The sequence below is a fragment of the Lissotriton vulgaris genome, chromosome 1_1 (assembly GCF_964263255.1).
Source record: "Lissotriton vulgaris chromosome 1_1, aLisVul1.2, whole genome shotgun sequence".
NCBI lineage: Eukaryota > Metazoa > Chordata > Amphibia > Caudata > Salamandridae > Lissotriton > Lissotriton vulgaris.
The window spans coordinates 584,562,537-584,585,851 of NC_141685.1; the positions used below are offsets into that span (position 1 = coordinate 584,562,537).

Below are 23,315 nucleotides of genomic sequence, written 5' to 3' on the forward strand. Positions count from 1 at the left end.
CAGCTACTGATGAGGGCCTGGGTGACTGTTCTTCTTGTATCTGTCGGAATCCACCTGTAGATCTTGAGGAGCATGCGGAGGGTGTTGAAGCAGGAGGAGGAGACTGCGTTGACTTCCTTGGTCATGGAGAGTGTTGAGTCGAGGATGACTCCCAGGTTGCATGCGTGGTCGGTGGGTGTCGGGCTGCTCCCAGTGCCGTAGGCCATGAGGAGTCATTCCAGTCTTGTCCGAGTTCATCTTCAGTCGGCTGATCTTCATCCAGTCTGCGACGGCCTTTATTCCTTCGTGGAGGTTGGATTTGGTGGTGAGGGGATCCTTAGTGAGGGAGAGGATCAGTTGAGTGTCGTCGGCGTAGGAGATTATGTTGAGGTTGTGCTGTCGGGCGACTTTTGCGAGCGGGGCCATGTAGATGTTGAACAGTGTCGGGCTGAAGGATGATCCCTGGGGTACGCCGCAGATGATCTTGCAGGCTTCGGATCGGAAAGAGGGGAGGCGGACTCTCTGGGTTCTGCCGGAGAGGAAGGAGGTGGTCCATTCCAGGTCTTATCTCGGATCCCTGTGTTGTGGAGGTGTGTGCATAGTGTGTGGTGGCAGACGGTGTTGAAGGGGCGGAGAGGTCCAGGAGCATGATGGCCGCGGTCTCACAGTTGTCCAGCAGGGACCTGATGTCATCAGTGGCGGCGATGAGGGCAGTCTCGGTGCTGTGGTTGCTGCGGAACCCTGACTGGGATTGGTCCAGGATGCTGTTTTCTTCGAGGTATCGGGTTAGCTGTCTGTTGACGATCTTCTCGATGACCTTGGCTGGGAACGGAAGCAGGGAGATGGGCCGGAAGTTCTTGAGGTCTCTCTGGTCCACCTTGGGTTTTTTGAGTAGGGGGTTGATCTCGGCATGTTTCCAGTTCTCTTGGAAGGTCGCGGTCTCGAAGGAGAGATTGATGACGTTATGCAGGTGGGGTGCGATGGAGCTGCTGGCTTTGTTGAAGATGTGGTGCAGGAGTGGGTCTGATGGAGAGCTGGAGTGGATTGTGCTCATGGTCTTGATGGTGTCATCTATGTTCACGTTGGCCCAGGCTGGCAGGGGGTCGTGGTCGATGGTGTGCGGAGGGTCTGTTGTGTTGCCATGAATTTGCCTGTAGAGTTTCGCATCGTAAAATAAGTCCAGCAATCTGCGAATATCCTTGCGTGAAATTGCAAATCCTGTATCGCAATTTGCGATTTTTGCTAAAACCCATGTTGCAAAAAGCGAATTTGCAAACCTATTTAACAGAAAATCGCAAATTGCGAATCTACAAAATTTGCAATTTTGCACCGGATTTTTACCGCCAACTCAAAGCAGGTGGTAACCAGGTGGAACCTATTTAAACAGGCCCACAATGCCACAGGGACTTCAACAATGCCAGTGCTGTATGTGATAACCAGGAGGGTGTGGATTCAAGCAGCAGCACAGAGAAGGAGGCGACAGGAACATGTATTCAGAGTGCGCATCACTCTGTAACAGCAGATAGAGGAAGAGAAACATGAGAAGTATAGGCTGGACTCAGCTATCATATTGGACTTAATTGCTGAGCTAAAACCCATGCTTGAACACTGAACCCGCAGGACCCACACCAATCCACCACTTGTGCAGATCCTGTGTTCACTGCACTTACTGGCACCAGGGAGCATCCAGAGAGTGTTAGTGACAGGAGGAGGGGTCTCCCAGAGTTGCCTGTCACGCTTCTTCCATGCATTCCTGGATGCAATGGTACAGAGGCTGCATCATCACATCACATTACCCGCTACACAACCGGCATTGCAGCAAACCAAACTGGACTTCTACCAGATTGCTCAATTTCCCCATGTCATTGGTTGCATAGATGGTACCCATGTAGCCCTCTCACCCCCTTCAAACAATGAATATGTATTCAGAAATCGCAAATCATTCCATTCACTCAACATACAGGCCATCTGCAATGCAAAATATATAATAACTGATATAGTGGCAAAATACCCTGGCAATACACACAATTCCTTCTTTTTCAGACACAGTGGAATATACACACGTCTCACTGGGGGCGAATTTGGCGAGGGCTACCTACTAGGTAAATGCATGTCAAACACTCTGACATACAGTCAAGGGCTGAGGTGAGTGGGCAGTGATTAACCGTATGTCTTTAATTCTGTAGGGGACAGTGCATATGCAGTGCTTGAATTCGTCCTCACACTGTACCTCAATCCGGCTAATCCAAGAGAGCGAAGATACAATCGGGCACACAAGTCAATGCGCTGTGTAATTGAGTGGATAGTTGGTATACTGAAGAGCAGGTTCTGCTGCCTGCACAAAAGTGAAGGAGCACACCAATATGGCCCAGAGACCTGTTGCAAGATTGTGGCTACTAGTGCCATGCTCCACAACATTGCAACAAGAAAAGGCTTACCAGTGGAACTCAGACACTGAATCAGATGAGGATGAGGTACCAGATCCCCTTTGCAGACCAGCAGGTGGTGTGTGGGGCAGCTGAGGGCCGACAGAGACATGATGAAATAACACACAACTATTTCTAGGTGAGTAATGATGACACAATGCAAATAATGATTTGAGAATGACTGTGTTTTAATGTACCTTAGCATCAGGTAAATTGCATTCACACAGCCTACAAACACACTTTATGTGTGGCACTTGCTGTTGCACATGTCATGTACACAGTGCATGGGTAATGGATTTACAAATGTCCATATGCCATGGGTTACTTAGCCCATAGCATTCAGCTGCGGTAAGTCAGTTCATTTTTTCCGTGCACGTCCTGAAGTTGCACGTTCAGGGTGCTGACTGCTCTCCCTTGAGGCATCTGATGGTGTTCCCTGCCGACCACTACGCCATCTGGGTTCTGTAATTGGTGGGGTGATGCTGCTTCAGCTGGAGAGCTCCTCACTGTCCCCTGAGCCCAGGAGACCTATGCCACCTATGTTAGCTGTCTGCAGCTGGTCAACTGCATTGGTGACCTGCACCAAACCTTTGGCAACATCCTGGCTGCAGTGTGCCATTTCTACATGCATGGTCACTGTGCGTCGTGGCAGTACTGATGTGGCATTTGACAAGCGGTTGACTGCCTTGCTATATATGTCCAGACGGGTGAACAGACGTTCTTTTCCCCTACGTCTGGATGCCTGGTCCATTTTCATTGTGGCACAGAGTTCTTTTATTGCACCAGTCATTTCCCTGATGCTGTCTGAACAGACCTTATGTGCCTCGTCAACTTTGTGATTGAGCTCTCTGACACCCTCCTTCATGTCTGTAAGATTATTATTAACAGACACCAGCTGCCTGTGTATTCATTTCATGCTTTTGGCTTGCAGGTGCTGGACCTTCACCATTGTGTCTTCTAGGCCGGAAAATACGGAAGGATCCTCTCCTGCGTCTGTGCTGGTTTGTGCCCTTGGCTGCGTCTCCTGCAATTCTCGTCCGTACAGTGCATAGGGGGCTGATCATGTACCTGCTGTGCATACTGTTCTTGCTCTGGATGAGCCTCATCCTCTATGGATTCAGGTTCTCCCTCCAACTCCGGGAGTGGAGGCACAATGTGACGGTGTAGTCATGAAACAGGTGTTGGCAGTGTTGTCTGGTCTGGATCCTCTTTCCTTGCCTGGTCCTGTGTCTGTGCTGCCTCGTCGGCTTCAGTGTTGTCACCCTGTGTTTCGGGTTCAACTGTAAATACAAAAGCACTTTTTATTGTGTGTTCTGCTTTCCATTGTTCACTGAATAAAGTGTTCTGCATTTTGGTTACCTAAATACTGTCTTGCCTTTTTGGCTTTACTATTTTGTGTCAACTGCTTATACATTGCTGTGTATCATTGCTCAACTGTATTATAATCCCATGATGCATTGCTGGGTGGGCTGGAAAATGTGGAATAGAGTTGCTTTGCTACTTTGTAATTGGTGCATTTCTGAGTTTGTCATTAAGTTGGTGTCAGGGCAGATTTAGCATGCTTCTTACCTTTTCTGGTGTTTGGCGTGTTGGAGCTATCGATATCTGCCACCCCGCTGATGCTTTCAGGATGTAGGGTAGACTGCACCAACTCCTCAAGGGGTGTGGATTCTGGCTCTGTAGATGTACCCCCACCAGTCTTCTATAACACCATAAGCCTGGTGGCAACCTTATCCTTACACCTGGAGTGCATGTCATACCAGTGCTTGCGAAGGTTACCAATGGAGGGCAGTGTTACACCTATGGGAATCATCTTCGCCTGTATGTCCAGCCATATTTTGTGCTTTTGTGATTCAGGGACTTGAAGGGATTGTTTGCCAAACAGCAATTCATGGCTATAGACAATCTCCTCAATGAGTACCTCCTGCTCCATCTCTTTGAATTTGTGTTTTCTTTTCCTCCAAACTGCCTCCTTATCCTTCCCCTGTGGATCCATTGTGTATTGGTGGTGTTGCGGTTTAGAATGGTATGGTTCTCCTCCCAGCCTCTGACAGAGCTTCAGGCAATCAGGAACAGCATGGGCAGTCACACTTCCTGGGTTTGATGTCATCAAGCTGCACCTGAATTGCAGATTTGCAAATTTTGCAATTTCTTATTAGTGATTTTGCTAATAAGGAAATGCTATTTTGGAGTTCGCTATATGATTTGGCGATTTTTGTTTTTGAAAACATATTTTATTGAAGATTGTACACAATATGCAGGTCTCTTGCACTCCAGAGATAACTGCAGGACTTTTAAGCTTCAAGCAATGAAACACAATCCTATTTTAACCCCTTCCATGCTCATGACGAGCTCAGCTCGTCATGAGGCACACTGGAGCTGTGCTTATGACGAGCTGACCTTGTCATGAAATAATGCCTTTCGAGCTTTTCCAGCACAGGAGGTGAAAAGCCATAGCACCCAAGGTGTTAAATGAAATGATAAAGCAACAATTACTGGAGCAGGAAATAGACATTACCCCCCCCACCCCCTCCATATACCAACACCCCATCCCCCTTCCCCCCTTGCCCCCCTCCCCCCCATTGCATGGTCAACCTTCTTTGTTTTCACTTCTGTACAGCACAACCAAACCCAAGACGCGGAACTGTCTGTAGTGTCTCAGCCCACATCAACCAGGGGATCTTGGTCCACCGGAGGCTCAAGCCATAGGCCCCTATATTCAGCCCACCGTTTCCAAATTTTTAAGTGTTTCCGAGGGCAGCCCCTGGCAACAAACACTGGCTCCTCCAGACCCATGCAAAAGTCAAGCCCCCTCTACCATGCTACGGCCGTAGGGACTTGAGTATCCTTCCAGGCTCTAGCCACATCCCGCTTAGCCAGGGTGAGGCCCAACAACAGCAGATGCCTTTTGTAGATGTTCCCTCCCACCCCTTCCAGTACATGAAGGAGGCCCAGCTGTGGTGTACAGGGGAGTTCCCACCCAAGCACTTCAGAGAGACAGTCCCAGACCCCTTTCCAAAGGCCAATGCAGGCCAGCTCCAAACCGTATGTAGGAACGTCCCAGCCTCCCTCCCGCATCTCAGACAATCCGGGGAGCCTATCAGACCTGCCCGTCACAGCCGATGCCTAGTGAAGTACACCCTATGAAGGTACTTGTATTGTATAAGCCGGAGACGCATGGATATAGCTGCACCCCGGGGCCCGGCCAATGCCTCCCGCCATTCCTCCTCTTCCAGGGTACCTACATCTGCCTCCCAGGAATCCCGTAGCTTCTGCAGCGAGGGGGAACAATGCGTGACCAGGGATTGATATATACAGGATATCTTTTTAGGCCCCAAATCTCCCATAAATACCTTTGCTTCTAGGGGACTAAACTCGGGGAGCGGCTCCAATCCCACCAAATAGGGTGAAAGCGCATGAAGGTATTTGAAAAACTGGGTTCGGGGCGTAGCAAATTCCCGGCTTAAATCCTGAAAGGACTTCAGTGTCACCCGGCCAGTACGTTCCCCAGCGTGGAAATACCAATGCTATCCCACCCCCTCAAAGCCCTGAAGCGCAGCCAAGCCGGGGAGTCTACCTTTGCGCCAAAGGGGCGCTTCGCCCGTCAGAGTATTCCACCATCCCATACGCCGCAGGGACTGCCTCCAAATTTGAAACACTAACTGGGTGCCAGGTGGTAGGGTCTGCCGTATCCGCGCCGTATGGAGGATAGTATGAAGCGAGTGAGCTCCCATCAACAGACGTTCCAGTGCATACGCCGGGTCCCTCCTATCCCCGTACCACCAGTCATTGAGGACAAGGAGATGAGACGCCTGATAGTAGGAGAGGATATCCAACGTCGCCAGACCCCCACAGTAGGTGGAGAGAAAGCATGTACGCACTGCAACCCGTACAGCCCCCCGGCCCAGAGGAACTGTCCCACAGCCGCATTGACCTGCTGAAACCATGAAGTGGGGATGGGATACAGATGATTTTGTATCTGATAAAGTAATCTGGGGAGGGCCACTATTTTAAAAATCGCAGACCTGCCATAAATGGTAAGCGACATACGGGACCACGTTTTGATATCAGCTCTGGCTCGCTCCCACCCCGGCACAACATTCCGCTCCCAGGCAATCGAGGGAACCTTGGCGACGAATACTCCCAGGTATTTAAGGCCCCCTGTCGCCACTTGTAATGCAGAGGCCCAGGCTCCTGCCCGCGGTCGGCCTCCTAGCTCCCATAAGGTGGATTTGCCAGGGTTCAAATAGAGCTCTGAGGTTTTGCCAAAAATTTGCAGGATTTCGAGGATCCGCGGCCCTGATCGATTAATATCTGTTCGGAAAAAGAGGACATCATCCGCAAATATAGCACAATTCTGTCAGAGAGGTTCTGAATCCATTCGAATCCACGTAACTATGCGACCATGCGGACCCACACGGCCAGCGGCTCCATGGCCTGGGCAAAAAGATAGGGTGAGAGAGGGCACCCCAGTCGGGTGCCCCTCCCAATGTTGAATTTAGCAGAGGTAACCCCTGCTATCCGGACCGAAGCCGTCAGGTCAGTGTAGAGCAGCCGCAGATACGACAAAAAGCTGGGACCCAGATTTAGACGGGGTAATAAGGCGAAAAGGTAGACCCAACTCAGGGAATCGAATGCCCTGTCCATATCAGCCAACAGGAGTGCTGCAGGCACTCTGGTGTTCCGGACCGCTGCCACCGCCACATGCACCCACCGTATGTTGTGCCTGATCGCCCTCTGGGGCATAAAACCAGCCTGGTCGGGGTAAACCAACTCGGTTATATAAGGTAGGAGGCGGTTGGCCAGCGCTTTGGCCAGGATCTTCGCCTCCACATTCAACAGAGAGATCGGGCGGTAAGAAGCATGCTGCTCAGGGGGACGGCCAGGTTTGTGAAAGACCACCACCTCCTCGTGCCTCCAATCTGGTGGAAGGCAACCCCGCTCCCTTGCGTCCTCTACTGTCTCCCGATAGAGCGCTCCCAACTGTAGGTGGTGTTTATTAAAGAATTCCCTAGGAAACCCGTTGGGCCCGGGCGCTTTGCCTGTATTAAGCTCGCCGAGAGCCGTGCCGAGTTCCTCCCCTGTTAAGGGGAGGTCCAATCTGTCCCGTACCTCGTCTGAAACCGCGCGCAGTGGCATATCTGCCAGGAATTTGTCCCCCACCTCAGCGGGGAGACATTCATTCGGGGCATATAATCTGGCATAATAGGGGGCTAACCCCTCGGCCAGTGCCACGGGGTCCGTAATCAACAAATCCTCCTGGTACGTTATCCGAGGCAACATCTGGGCCTGAAACGTGCCCTGACAGAGCCGGTGGAGCATCGTCCCTGACTTGTCCCCCCATTGATAGATCCGGCTGCGTGTGGCTAGCCAGATCTGCTTGGCTTCATCCTTCAACATGGATGCATACGACTGTTGTGCGAGAAGGAGTTGTCCCGCGGCGGTTGCTCCCTCCTCTGTGCTCCCCAATAGCTCTAGGGCTGCTATGTTGACCTCTGCCCGAACCAGGCTCTCCCTGCTCTTCTTTGCTGCCACACTCCATGCTATGCCCACCCCTCTGAGTGTCGGCTTCATGGACTCCCACACTGTACTGACATCTGCCACCGACCCCACATTTTCAGTGAGAAAGTGGGCCACAGCCTCGCCCAGATGTTTCTGATAGTCCGGCTGTTGAAGATGCCACACAGACAGGCGCCACCTGAATGGCTGCCGCTCCCTATCAAGGCCAATGTCCACCGTTAACGGGGAGTGGTCCGACAATCCGCGGGGAAGAATGCCCGCCGTCCCCTACTCACCTCACCAGGGACAAACAGATAGTCCAACCTAGAGAAGGATTTGTGAACTGCGGAAATATACGTGTTGCCCCTCGTACTGCCATGTAAGTGTCTCCATGTGTCAACCCAATTGAGACCGCGTGCCATACCCTGAAGCTTAGTAGCTGAGACCACCCCCCCACCCCACCCGGGGCGATACCGGTCTATCTGGCCGTCCATGATGTCGTTCCAGTCACCCCCTATGATCTGTAAGGTATCTGAAATAGTGGCCCATACACCAAACAGTTTCTCAACTAGGGACAACTGCAGAGGGGGGGGGGGGGGCATAGACACTTCCAAACACTATTGGCTCCTCACCCAACGTGCCCTTAACAATAGCATAGCGACCTTGTGTATCTGTCAACTGAGTGGAATGGACATATGGGACCCTGCGATGTATAAGGATAGCGACCCCCCTAGAGCCTCTCGTAAAGCCAGCATGAAACACCTGATGGTAACCGTACTGCTGTAAACAGGGCGCCTTTGTACCTAGCAGGTGAGTTTCTTGGAGCAGCAGTACATCCGCACAAGCCGTCTTTGCCTGTCGTAGTAGCGCCCCCCTCTTAATCTTATCTAGGCAGCCCCGCACATTCCAGCTCATGACCCGGAGAGAGCCATCAGAGAACATCAAAGGAAAAAGTCCCGCCATTGGGCCCAATCTGCACCCACACATTCATATTCCGAACACCCGTGCGACCATGCGACCCCTGCCCCCTCCAACAACCCCCCAAACCCCATCAACTCCATTCCCGCCCCACCCCCACTCCCCACCCCATACCTCAAAAACAGTGAAGTACCTTTTATGGAATAGTGGTCGCCCGACCCCCAACGGGAGGCCGGAGACCCCCACCCCAATGGATACCCATAAGCTCTCCCAAACCCCTCAGTCCCCGCAACTAACCCACTCCCCTGAATACCTCCCACTCAAGGTTTCCCCCCACCCCACATCTCAGGGCCCCTGCATTCCATGTGCATGGCGGAAATCCGCTCCTAGTGAACTACCCACCAACCTGACTAAAGCAAAATCGAAGAACACAACAAGAGAACCAGTTAGATTCTAACACATAGCTGAGTGTTCAAAGTCGCCGTGGACTACACTCCCAAAGTATCACCGGCATCAGTTCAAGTTCCATCAGTATGACCGTCCCGGGCTTCCTTCCCTCTCTCCGACGCCGAGTGCCGCCGGGACCTGGACCTCCAACTGCCTTTACGACGAGTCCCCTGGGAGGCCTGCGGCTGCGGCCTACCCTGAGAGGAGTCCATCCAACCCCGGGGGCGTGTGAACTCCGAGCGGTACAGTCTCATCAGTCCAGCGGAACACCTCCTCCGGAGTATCAAAGAAGTGAATGTGGGACTGGTACACCACCCTCAGGCGGGCCGGAAACAGCAGGGCATATAGAAGCTTTAGTTCGCGCAGGCGGGCCTTTGCCACCGTGAATGATTGCCGCTGCTGCTGCACCATGCGCATATAGTCCGGGAATATCATGATTCGGTGGTTCTCATAAAGCAGAGGTTCCTTTTCCCATGCAAGTTTGAGGATAGTGTCCCGATCATAAGAATTCAAAAGTTTAGCAATCACTGGCCGTGGCCTTGCCACCTCCGGCGGTTTCTGCATAAGGGCCCTGTGCGTGCGTTCAATGACAAAACAGCGGGAGAGAGAGTTTGGGAAAGCCAGCCCTCCAGCCACTGTGACAGGACTCCCTCCATATTGCCCTTTTCACAGCCCTCCGGTAGGCCCACAAAACGCAGGTTGTTCCGCCTAGCGCGCCCTTCCGCATCTGCCACTCGAAGCGCTAGGCCTTTCTGAACGGATTCCATGCTCGGCGGAGTTCCACAATGGCTGCAGCCCGATCTGACCACCGAGAAGTCAGGCCACTGGTCCGGTCGTCCCACCCGGCTGCGCCAGCTCAACGATTGGCCCTTGGGGACAATGGTTGCATCCCCGCCGCCGCCGCTTGGCCACTGCCTCACCAGGAGACCCACAGCCCCGCAAAGCGTGCTCCCTCGGACCACCCGGAGTAGGCAGAGAGGGTCCAAAGCGACCGGATCGTCACTCTGTAGCCTCCTCACATCCAAGGGCCACTGGACCCAATATATGTCTGGAAAGAGGGGGGAGCACCCCCGGACTGCCTCCCGTCGCTGCCGCCGCGGCCCGAACAGGCCGCCGGAATAGCTGCCCCCGGCACACCCGAGCCGGCATTCCTCCTTACCCTCCGCCCCGTTGGGCTAGCTGTGGCCAGGAATGATCGCTGCGCAGGCCGACGCTCTGGCCGGTTCCCCGGAGGCACACCAAAAGCAAGTCCCCGGCGTCCCAGGGCAGGCCAGGCCGCACCACCTCCTCTCCGCCCAGGGCTGATCACACGGCTGTCAGCTGCGGTGACTCCCGGCTGCCCGCTGGTGTGGGAGGGCCAGTCCGTGCCGCTGGAGCACCGATCGCGCCAAGCTGGAATCAGCGCCACTCGCCTCCTGCCTTCCGTGCTGGGTCGCAACCACCACCGGGACCCGCCAAACTCAAGGTCCCCGGCTTCTCAGCCTGACACAGGCCTCACCGCCCTAAGTCAGGATCTCCGGTCTCCGGTGCACTTCAGAAGCCGGGATTGCACACGGAGCCTACCACTGGCGCCCGTAACAGGAGCTGCTCCTCAGGGACACCGCAGGGTGGGGGAATTAGGATAAGTCTACGGATAATCTATCAGTGGGACGGAGCTCTCCTAGGCTGCGTCCGCCATGTTGGCTCTCTTGGCCACGCCCCCTCTGATTTGTCGATTTTTAGGGAATAGCTCAATATTTGCGAATAATTATTGGCATCGCGTTTCGCGATTCTTAATTAGCGGTTCGCTAATAATCGCTATTTGAGATTCGCAATTCACTTTTTTGGTACATATGCCCCTTAAGGACCAAGTTCATGTCTCTTTCCTGAAATGGCTGAATCTCTGACTCTAGTAATCCCATGTAAATAATCTGTCTATATAATGAGATGATGGTGTTAATGCTGTACCAGAGGCGATCGATTGCCAGATTGATGACTAGCAGATGGTATCAGTTTCTTTACCTTAAATGCCGAACTTAAAACTAAAGCTGGCATAATCATGACCTTCCTTTGGAGATAAGTGTTACCACCACCTAAATATAAGTGAGGCACCACTGCTTGAAACAGAGAGAAATGAGTTATTGAAAAGAGTGCTTGTGAATTGTATCAGATATTAGGAGTGATAGATAGGCAGACTTAGGCCAGCAAGGACATTCTGGTAGTTAAAAGTTCAACACTGCCATATTCTGTGATGTGCAGCTCATGGATTGGAGGCCTGGCTATCCAAATTTCTCCATCTCTCTAACGGTTGGAAGTAGATTACTCTTACTTTTGGTAATAGTAACAACTGATATTCAGAGGACTATAAATGACAAAAGAAGACTAGAAGTGGCGCTATATAAACTTATTAGATCTGGCCTTCCATTGGTCACTTATCAGTGCCTTCATGAACAGTGACAGCTTGTACCTCATTCGCTAATACATATTCAAATTCTGCGGGAAATCATGAAGTTTTGTCATTCTAAAGACTGGATTCACGTCACTAGTTACAGGTCATGTGTTCAGGTCATGTGTTCATCACCAGTTGTTTTACTAAAACAGCACTTCCATAGGAACAGTCAAACAACTTTTTTTTCTTTCTTTCTTGAGTAACCTCATTAGATGTAGGATAACCCAAAATGAATATGCAATCTTAAAGAGCATAGGTGATTATTTAACCAACACACCTGAATGGACTGTTGTGAAATATTTCCACTTCCTGATGAAATTCCGCTGAATGCATCAATTAGGCCAGTGGAATCCAGTTTATCTGAAGCAGAAAATTTAAGACCCCCTGTAATAGAAAAGGATAATATTTTAGAAAAATAGATTGTTGCACTATATCATATGCAGTTTTTGTCGTAGGAGGGCAGTGACTGAAAAGGCGATAAATATATTCCCTCATGCCATCCCTAGAGAAGGATTGCGCACATGCTCACCTTCTAAATCTTAGCCCGAGTCAGTCAGCAGAATCCTTAAACAAAGATTTTACATTTTGCAATGTGAATTACTGTGGTACAAGAAATCACTGCCTTTCACATTTTCCGTTGCTTTAGAGGCATCCTCAATATGTGGTTCTATATTTCCAAGTTCTCCATCAACACAGCCCTTGTGCATAAGTAACACCTAGTGAACAGTTAGGAAATGTAGCTTGACTCATGGTGCCGCTCATAGCCCTGCTAACCCATAGCCCAGCTACCAACCTAATCACATTAACATAACTGGAAGAAAGAATGATATTGTTAAAGATTGCAGGGATCTGTTAGCATGAGCTGAAAGACATTTTGTACTTGGCAGCCATTTTAGTTAGCCATGTGCTTTCTCCCTCTTCAAGAGCCTTGCTCATGCTCAGAGGGGCCTAGCTGATAGAATGCACCTACTCCTAGAATACAACTGTCAGGCTATTCTTGCTGATGTAAAGAGAAATATTTCTCCTCCCACTTTGTTAAGCAAGCAAATATTGTATACCCATATTAGTCATTTTGCATGCTGGTACATGCCAGGAGGACCTCCCCTTGGTTTTATGCGGACTATGTAAACCTATGCATATATAAGGCTCCTGTTCTCTGTACTCTTCAGAATGCCTCCAACAGTTGCCTGAGGTTACTGTGTGGCGTAGTCTCCCTCATGTGAGGTTAATAAATATGTCTTTTAATATTACAGCTTCTGTGCCAATCTCTTCTTTCTTGGTTTAAAAGTTTCAGGTGTATCAGTGAGACGACTGAGAAGGTTTCTATTTCTTCAATATAGCATAAAATGTATGCAGACCAAATAAAATAGAGTCAAGGCACACTAAATTTGGATGAAAATTATGAGGCAGGTTTATTAAACAAGGGATGGGTTAACTTAATGGAGATTATCAGAACCCTTTTCAGAGGGCCACGGGGTAAGCAGGAGTTACTGGGCTCAACCGTGGTGACTGAGGGCTTTTACTCCCGATGTACCAGGTACGCTTTACTATGGATCCTGCTCAATTGGGCCAAGCACCCCTTCCGCACTTGACTCTCATTTAGGTTGTGTGTAACGAGCAGTCAAGGCTCCTTTGGGACAGAGCGTAAATACAGATCAGTAAATGCAACTCGTAACTCAACGTGCAAGCTGAGGAACAATAAATGAATGTCCAGGCAAAAACTGGAATATTTTACTTCTACTTCAACACATACAAAGGTAAAACGACATCCACAAGCAATAACACAGTCTCCATGAGGTTAGGGGCTGTAGTAGTTGTAAGGCCACTCCCTCTACAATTAACTTCAGTGCAACAGATCAAATATTATTCCCATTCACTGCTAGCCACATCCAGGGAATATAAACAATTAGGCCATACTCAAAAGTTCTCCCCTCTGACTTCTTTCAGAAGTTTAGTCATAAGAGTCTATGAGGTCACAGTGCCAATCACGGTATGTCACCCAGGGCCACAAAGGCCCAGTTCATGGCTAAGCTGCTCCGGTGGTATGGAACCCCTCAACGGCACAGCAAAGCCTTGCTCTTAGTCTACAATGTCAGGCTGCATCCTGTCACAACCGGCAGTACCAGGCAGGCTCTCCCTTTTGAGCCAGGCTACCAGCTGGTCACACTTTCTTTCGTGGGCAGGTGATCCAACGGGGCTCCAGCAATGTCCTTTGATCCTCTGGCATTCTTCTGTGCCATTTGCACCTTGGTCCTGGGCTCCAGCCTGAACTCTTGGCCTCAATTTTTCCAGGGGCTCCTCACAGGGTAGTTGTGACGACAATCACAAGTCCGGATATGCTGACCTCGTTTTGATGTTTATGAGGGCCCCTTCATTGGCACACTGGGTCACACACCTTGAGGTCCTGCAGGCCTGGCGCTCTCCAAACAACACTCGCTCCTGGGCTCAGTGCACGGTGGCCCCTCTGGTATAGAGGGATCGCTGAATCAATCCAGCACATGGGCTACGGTACATTCGGTGCAAGAGGGATTCCTCAGACCTGACACAGGGAGTCCTCATGATAGAGATCACCTCTTCTAACAGGGCACACTGGTCTTGGCCTTCAGGCAGGCTCTAGTGCTTCAGGCTCCAGGGCAGGAAGTTTTGGTTTCCCTGGGTGATTTCCCCCGACCCAACAGGAAGACTAGCAGGTTTACACCCCCAGTCATGGTCACAGGCATAAGTCTTGCTGAGCTTCTACCCTCCTCACATAATCTGTCTCGCTGCTCAGCAGATGCAACATTTGGGGACTCAAACTCCCATACTTATATTCCTTTTCCAGACCAAAATGCTTCTTTGAAATGAACAACTTTTCCCTTTCTTCTTCTCCTGAAGGATGTCTTTCACAGCCGGCAGGACTCCGAAGCTGATTAATCCAACAAGATTCATGGAAGTGACCAGAGTTCCCACCTGGATGTCAGCCAAAGTGATATGTGCATCAAAATGTTAATTCAGGGCTGCCGGCCCTACTCTATATGATTCGGATCACTGAAATAATATCGAGGGACAGAATATCGACCATCAAGAATATCGTTGACAAAATATCAACAGACAAAATATTGAGTTTCTATCTACAAACAGGTAAGTACAAAAATATCGAGTTAAAAATATTGTTTACTAAAATATAGTTTTTAAAAATATCGACTTTACTAAAAACAATGTAAAATTAAATTAATATTAAAAATTAATTACTAAAATATAATTAAAAATACTTAAATTAACTTATAATAATTAAATAATTAATGAAAGTTAAAAAAAAAATGTAATTCATATTTGTTAAAACATATATATATATATAGTAACAAAATATAATTAAATAATAGCCAATATTATTAACGTACAATAACAAAAGTGTAAAAATTACTATTCCCACTCCAAAGAGTGCAAGCGTAGGGGGAAGCGTTGGATAGCGTAGGGGTTAAATTACTATTCCCACTCCAGTGAGTGCAACAGTAGGGAAAGGGTTGGATAGCGTAGGGGTTTAAATTACTATTCCCACTCCAGTGGGTGCAACAATAGGGAAAACGTTGGATAGCGTAGAGGTGAAATTTACTATTCTCACTCCAGTGAGTGCAACAGTAGGGAAAGCGTTGGATAGCGTAGGGGTTAAAATTACTATTCCCACTCCAGTGGGTGCAACAGTAGGGAAGACGTTGGATAGCGTAGAGGTAAAATTTACTATTCCCACTCCAGTGGGTGCAACAGTAGGGAAAGCGTTGGATAGCGTAGGAGTAAAAATTACTATTCCCACTCCAGTGGGTGCAACAGTAGGGAAAGCGTTGGATAGCGTAAGGGTAAAAATTACTATTCCCACGCCAAAGAGTGCAACAGTAGGGAAAGCGTTGGATAGCGTAAGGGTAAAAATTACTATTCCCACTCCAGTGGGTGCAACAGTAGGGAAAGCGTTGGATAGCTTAGGGGTTAAAATTACTATTCCCACTCCAAAGAGTGCAACAGTAGGGAAAGCGTTGGATAGCGTAGGGGTTAAAATTACTATTCCCACTCCAGTGGGTGCAACAGTAGGGAAAGCGTTGGATAGCGTAGGGGTAAAAATTACTATTCCCACTCCAGAGAATACAACATTAGGGAAAGTAAATACTTCACATATTATTTAAAAATTTAAAAAGGAATATATATTAATAATTAATTAAAAATAAATAAAAAATGTATATAATATAATAATTAATATATTAAAATTACTAATTAACAATAATTATTTCAATTGATCACCTATTAATTCAAATTAATTACAAATTAACAATTAATTATTTAATAATTAAAAATTATTTAACAATTATTTCCAATTAAATACATTTAAATACATTTAATTATTTAATTAATTATTAATAAATTACTTCCCACCCTATTCCCCTATAAACCCACAACACGCTACAGAAAATAAATTATTCAAATTAACATAATTAACAAATAATCAATTAAATTAAATTAATTGGCAAATAAAATTGTTATAATTACCCATAAATACTTAATTAATAATTAATTCTAAATAAATACCAATAAATAATTTTACATATTTAATTAATTATAATTTAATTACTTCCCACCCAATTCCCCTATAAACCCACAACCCGCTAAAGAAAATAAATTAGTAAAATTTACATAATTACCAATTAATCAATTAATTAAAATGAATTACCAATTAAAATTTAATTAATTAACAAATATAAATAATTAACAATTAATTGAAAATTACTATCAATAAATACATTTACATATTTAATTAATTATAATTAAATTACTTCCCACCCTATTCCCCTATAAACCCACAACCCGCTACAGAATTAAATTACGCAATAATTATAAAAACAAAATTCTTTAATTAAAATTAATTATAACATAAATACACACTTTTCACACATATTATAACATAAAAATACACTAAAAAAATTAGATATTATTAATTATTACATCACTTACCTTAAAAACGATATTTTGGAAGTCGATATTCTGTCCTGTTGATATTTTGTCCAGTCTATATTTAAAACTCAATATTATGTCCAATCGATATTTTGGACTCGATATTATGTCTGTGCACCATATGATTCCCTTATCAGCTCCATCTCCCCTTTTTATGATATATTTCCAGTCCGCTTCCTTGTGATCTATCTGGCTTTCCCATTCTCTAGTGCATGGCTCTCCCAGCATACAGGAATTCAGCAATACACAAATCTTTCAGGGGGGGATTCCTCTACTCCTCATGTTTTTTATTAGGTATGCCTTTGGCTTCCCATCATGGAACCCAAGGGCCATCATGTAATGTACCAGTGCAGGCACGCTTGAACTCAGTGTACAGCCACAGCACACTTTCTGCACAGCAGTGTTAACCTCATGTCTTAGGCCACAACAAGCAAAACAACATGCAGTAAGTGCTTTCAGGCTTTGCAAACTGTTTAGCACTGTAGCCATTCTATATTGTACCAGAGTGTGTCTTTTAAACAACACACACTGCCAGCACACATTTAACATGTGTGTACTGTATCACATTTCACCCCTTGTATAGTGTACTTCTTGATAGAAGACATTCACTCAGCACGTTTCCATCACACACGCTCTTCCACATCTACATGATGTAGACCAGGGGTGAGTTAAGCACACAGCAGCAGAACCTTTAAAAAGGGGAGTGAGCCTGTAGGCCTCACTCCAGGGAAACATGGTAAAAAGGTCCTGTTCAATATTACTGATCACTACACAGTATACTGCCACCACCTCGCTTGTTCTGCTTAACTCCTGGTGAAAGTGGTAGCCTTCCACCACTATGAGGACAGCAGTTAAGGCACCCTTCCAATTTAACAAGACAGTAATCCATGAGACAGGCTTATTTCATGCTGTACGCATGCTCCATGTTTACCAATGACAAAAACATCAGCATTAGGGATCCAGACAACAGTACAGTGGGGCACTCAGGGCAAGGTACATGTATTGTACCATGCAGAGAACATTTACATCCCAACAGAGATCCAACAGCAACCAACGATGATATTACCTAAGATGACTGCCAGCCTGATTAACCAACACACATCATGACAGGTTCCAACTGTTGCAGTACCCTAAACAGTTTCAAATGGCTTTACTTAACCGTGAAAGCCCACAGACCTGTAAAAGGGGAGCAATGACAGTGCACTGTTCAAGTTTGCAACTTTACCTGGGCACCATCGTATTCAATGGCCCTGACAAAAGATAGCAGGGGTATTGTCACTAATTCACCTCTTCTGTTCACGTTTCCTTGGTCTTGGTTAATTTCAAGCACCAAGACATTTGATTGCTCTCTCATTCCACAAACCCTCTGCGGACACCTTTTACCAACACCCCCCCAGCCAAACCAAATACCCAGCAAGCTTTCAATAAGGATCTTTGGCTTTACCTACATAACTGTCCGTAACTGACCATCCTTCACAAGCACTAGTCACAATGATAATGCATCCTGCTACAATCCCCCGCTAACATGGCTTATGTTAATGGCATCTTTCACTCTATAAATGAAAGAAGGTCCTCAGTCACATTGCAACAAAATCCCTTTGCATTGGTCTTGTTCAAGAAATACACCAATGTCTCTGGTAGACCAGGTATCCTTGGCTTGGTTCCTCTGACATTTTGCTTTTTCACCTCCTGGTTTGCCGACTTCTGCTTTGCTGTCTTTAGGAATCTGGGTACTTTACCAGTGCTATGAAGTGCTCAAGTGCATATGCTCTATACTCAAAACATGGTAACATTGACTTGTTCACAATTGCCATATTTAATTTACTTCTAAGTTCGTAGTAAAGATCACTAAGGGTGCCCAGGTCTTGTAAATTAAATGCTACTAGTGGTCCTGCTGCACAGATTGTGCCACCCTTTTAACATGTCTCAGCCCTGCCACTGCAAAGCCTGTGTGTTCAGTTTAAACTGCCATTTTGGCCTGGCAAGTCAACTTACTTGCAAGGCCCAAACCTTATCTTTTATTACATGTAAGTCACCCCTACGGTAGGCCCTAAGCAGCCTTATGGGCAGGGTGTAGTGTATTTAACAGGTAGGACATATACTTTTGAGTTCTTCATGTGTTGCTAGTTAAAAACGATACAATTTGTTTTTTACTACTCAAAAGATAGAGAGCTTGAGTTTAGTGTCTCTGGACAAACAATTTAAAATCATAACTTATGGTGAAGTTGAATTTGTCACTTTTAGAAAGTTGGCATTTTCTTACTTTAATCACTCTGTGCCTCTGCCTGACTCTGATTACACGTCTCGGTTGGGTGACAGCTGGGTTTTGTGCATTCACTCTACACAGTCACACAAAGAGAGGGGTGTGACATTTGCACCCTGATGGCCCATCACCAGGCTGAAGGTTCCTCCTGAGGTAGATTGGAAGAGAGGAGCTGACCCTTGCACCTGAATAGGGATATGCCTGTCCCCACACATAGAGCGGCATACCCCCCTGTAATGAGTCTGGAGCCAAGGCAAGAAAGGCAGAAACCTTGTGATCTTCAAAGGCCTCTTTGAAGTCTCCCCCACTTAAAAGGCACCTTTGGGTATAAATACTGGAACCCCTGTCACAACCAAATCAGAACTTGCAGGAACCAAGGACATTCTGTCCAGAAGAAGAGCTGCTGTGCTTCAGGAGGGACTGTCACTTGCCTATCTGCTTTGATTTGCTGGCCTGCTGCCTGCTGATTGCTGTCCTGTAGGAGGGACTGCAACTTTGCTACCTGCACTGCTTTGTTAGCCTGCTGATTCTTGCTTGGGAGTGAGAACCACTAGGCCTGCTCTCTACATCATTGAACCCAAGTTACTCCAAATGCTTGCTGGCTTGTCCACTGTTCTTGAAGTCTCAGGGCCATCAAACACTTCCTTCAAATCTGCTTCAGCTGATGAACTCAGAAGTGGGTTCTGTAGCTGTTTTTCTGCAAAAATCAGCGTAGTGATGCCTTTGTGCTGACCGGAAGCGACGCAGTGCCATCCGACGCCGACACAGTGCTGATTCGATAACGATGAGGGTACCGACTGCAGGGTTTGACAACATGCAGTGGCAATCCGCTGCGAGGCTCAATGAAGATGCAACTGCATCGTAAGAGGTTCGAAAATGGTGCAGAACCCGACTTTGAGGCTCTACTTCGGCACATCGCCTCAACTGTGTGAATCAGAACCGACGCATCGAGTCTTCAACACCGACACTTTATCTATCCAAGTTATTTTTTCACTGGGCCCTTCATGGGACCTGTAGCCAGATTGCCCTCCATTGCAACCAGCCTGAACTTTGGATTTACCCCGGTCTAACGTGACCTCTAGTAACCTTTCAGCGCTACTGACCACTAAGAACTGTTTATGGATTTAATGTTTAAAAATTGATATCTTGAGTTCCACTAATTGGATTTTTGTCGATTTTCTCTATTTTTCTAAACTAGTTTGAAGCCTTTTTGTCGTGTTTTCACTGTGTTACTGTAATTTTAGTGTTGTAAAAACACTTTGCACATTGCCTCTTAAGTTAAGTCTGACTGCTCTGTGCCAAGCTACCAGGCGGTGAGCACAGGTTAATTGAGGGTATGTATCTGACTTACTGTCACTAGGATTGTCACCCCTACTTGATTGGAGTGTAAACCTTTGCCAACTAGAGTCACAGTCTCTAACAGTCACCTACTTAATGGATACTGAGAAAGAGCCAAAAGCAGCAGCTGAAATCTCAGATCTTCTAAATCATCAAGATCCTCCTACTCCAGCACATGGAAATGTGGGTGATCCTACTTTTAAAATAAACCTTCCCTATAAGATCATAAAGATGTGGCTAGGCCCTGGGTATTTGAAATTGAAAGAATTGACACCCTGAATCCCACAGTGGCTGTGCAATTTGTTTACGTCCTGAACTGAGCTACAGCCTTCATCTTTTTCTCAAGTACAAAACTGTTGGCAGCATTTAACATGGCTCATGCATTGCTGGGGGTGACTGATACAGTGCCTTAAATATGACACTTGATGGGACAGCTCAGCCAATGACTAATGTGAATAAGTAAGCAATACTAGCTCATATTATGGCATGCTAGGGCTCTTTTGTCCATGTGTATCATGAGCTCCGTGGGGTCTTACTCAGAAAATTAAATTTGACAGTAAACATGAGATTATGACAGAATGTATTTTACTTATGCCTGTCAGGTATTCGCAAAGGTATTCCTGGCAGTAGAAGCCCTTTGACAGGTGTGGACATTTCTACCATGAGTGCAGAGTTCTTTGCATCTGAAATGTATACTTAACAAGTGGGATTGATGGTGTACTGAGGTTAGAAACTGGTAGGCGTATCATCCTTGGGGTGGTTCTCCCCCAACGTTTTTCCTTCAGACCTCCTGTTTTGCTGACTTCATTTTTGCCGGCTTTCTGCATACTATACAACTGATCACCAGTGGTAAAGTGCCCATGCTCTCTCCTGAAAACATGGTGAAATTGGCTTACACTCAATTGGCATACTTTATTTACCAGTACATCCTTATTAATGTGGTAATGCCTACGCCCATGGCCTGTAAATTAAATACTACTAGTGAGCATGCAGTACTGATTGTGCCACCCACTTAAGTAGCTCTTTAAATATGTAGCAGGCCTGCCATTGCAGCCTGTGTGCAGTTTTAAGAGCCATTTTGACCTGGCAAATAAACCTTTTGCTAGGCCCAAGCTTTCCTTTCATTAATACATATATGTCACCTCAAGGGTAGGCCCTGGATAGCCTAGAGGGCAGGGTGCAGTCTATTTCAAAAGTAGGACATGTACTTTTAAGTTTTACATGTTCTGGTAGTGAAAAACTCACAAATTCATTTTTCACTACTGCAAGGCCCACCTCTCCCTTAGGATAACATTGGAGTTACCTTATTATATTTAATAAGCTGCAACTTCCAATTGGGTACAGTCAGACAGGTAAAGGTTGGTGTCTAAAGAATAGTAATTAAAAGCTATCTTTCAGGGAGCATGTCCAAGATGGTGACCAGCTAAGTCACACATTCTGAAGCTCCCCCGGACGTCGTAGGCCCTGCAGGCCGAGAGCTGCACCGGCTTCACTCACAGCCAGAAATTAGACGGTCCTAGGCGGGGGACATCATCGGGACACATCCCATGAATTCAGGGACTGTTTGGAGGCTTGGGGCTATGTAGGGACGCGGACAGGCACGACATTGCCCAGACCATGCGGCGCAGAGCCCAGGTCTCACAGAGACAGCCTTGGCGGCATACCAAGAGAGGGCTCCACCCGCTCTTGCTCAAACCCTAGCATCTGGGGACCTTGAGAATTGACCTTTCTCGACCAGTGACAGCGGATGGTGTAGCTGGTGGTTGGTCAGATACAGAAGCCCTGAGCCTGCAACAACTTACCAGCTCCACACTGGATGAATCCCCTGCTTCTTTTGCCTACTGAAGTGAGTACGTGCGAGCCAGGGGGCTGAGAGGTGCCGGGTAAAGGGACAGAACAAGCACTGCACTGGGGGCTACTGGGGCCGGAGACAGACTGCCTGTGGGACATCAGATCACCCCCTTCTGTGGGATAGGCTGCCTCCAGGCAGAGCATTGCCACCAGTGGAGGCAGGACGGAGCACCATCGTACAGTCTGTGGTGCCTTGACCTGCGGATCCCAGAGCCCTCCGAAGGGGACTGATAAAGTGACACACCTCACGCCCTTATCTCCACTGCCGTGCTCAGGAGCCCTGTGGCCCTACTGTGGCCACCCTCTTGGAGCTGCAGGGGCGGACCCATCAAAGACCCAGCATCTGCCTTGGGGCGCATGGCCTCCGGCGGTTGCAGCACAGTTAGCCTAGGCCTGCTGCTCCTCCCGGGCACCTCTTTTAAGGGAAACCCCCACTGTCCTGACCTGCAGAGTGGGGTAGCACACTGGCCCATGGCCCAAGAAGCGGTGGATGAGCAGCAGCTATAGTCCGTGAAGGAGACTGGATGCAGCACTTATACAAGTCCAGCCGGACCCCCAAACCCATGTGGCCCTTTGGTCTGAGTCCCTCTTGGTTTGGACTTGACTGTGTGTGCTGTTCTCTCCTTCCTCCTCGAGCGATGGCCTCATCGGCTTTGCCTGGCAACCGACATTCGGCTCGGTCTGGGACGCTTGGAACTGCGGACCCCACCGCTTTGGGACCAAGTGATTCTATGTTAACACTCCTGAGCAACAAGCCTTACACTATGGATTGGCCCAGGGACCTCCCGAGTTTTTTGAAGGCAAGGTTCGCACAAGTGACCTTGTGCGATGCACAAGGGGGGAGATGGCCGACCTTTAAGTCATAGTGCCCCCACCCGCCACTCCCGGATGGCGCTGGCACTGGAAGCAAACCCATTGTATTCAGCGGATACCCCCTCTGTCTCCTGAGTGGGGCAACTACAGTTGGTCTTCACAGCGTGACCCAAGTGTCACAGGTAATCGATCAGTACATTTGCACAATTTAATTCCTACTGGTTGCATCCTTGCCCATGACCTGGCTTCGTTGGTGGTGGTGGTGCGACAGTGGTGGAGTCCTTCCATTGTACAACACGGAGCTCCCAAAGGTCCTGTTCTCAACGGTCTCTTCTGGCGGGTGGTGGCAGTCGTGGGTGGTGCACCGCTCCTCCGC

General features: G+C 47.8%; 1 protein-coding gene across 1 annotated transcript in view; it reads right to left on the reverse strand.

Annotated features, from left to right (window-relative positions):
• CLCA4 (chloride channel accessory 4) overlaps nt 1-23,315 on the reverse strand; it is a 323,718-nt gene that overhangs the window by 114,060 nt on the left and 186,343 nt on the right. The window contains exon 8 of the mRNA XM_086953978.1: nt 11,975-12,081. Within this exon, the coding sequence (XP_086810104.1) occupies nt 11,975-12,081 (107 nt within the window). The remainder of the gene's footprint in view (nt 1-11,974; nt 12,082-23,315) is intronic.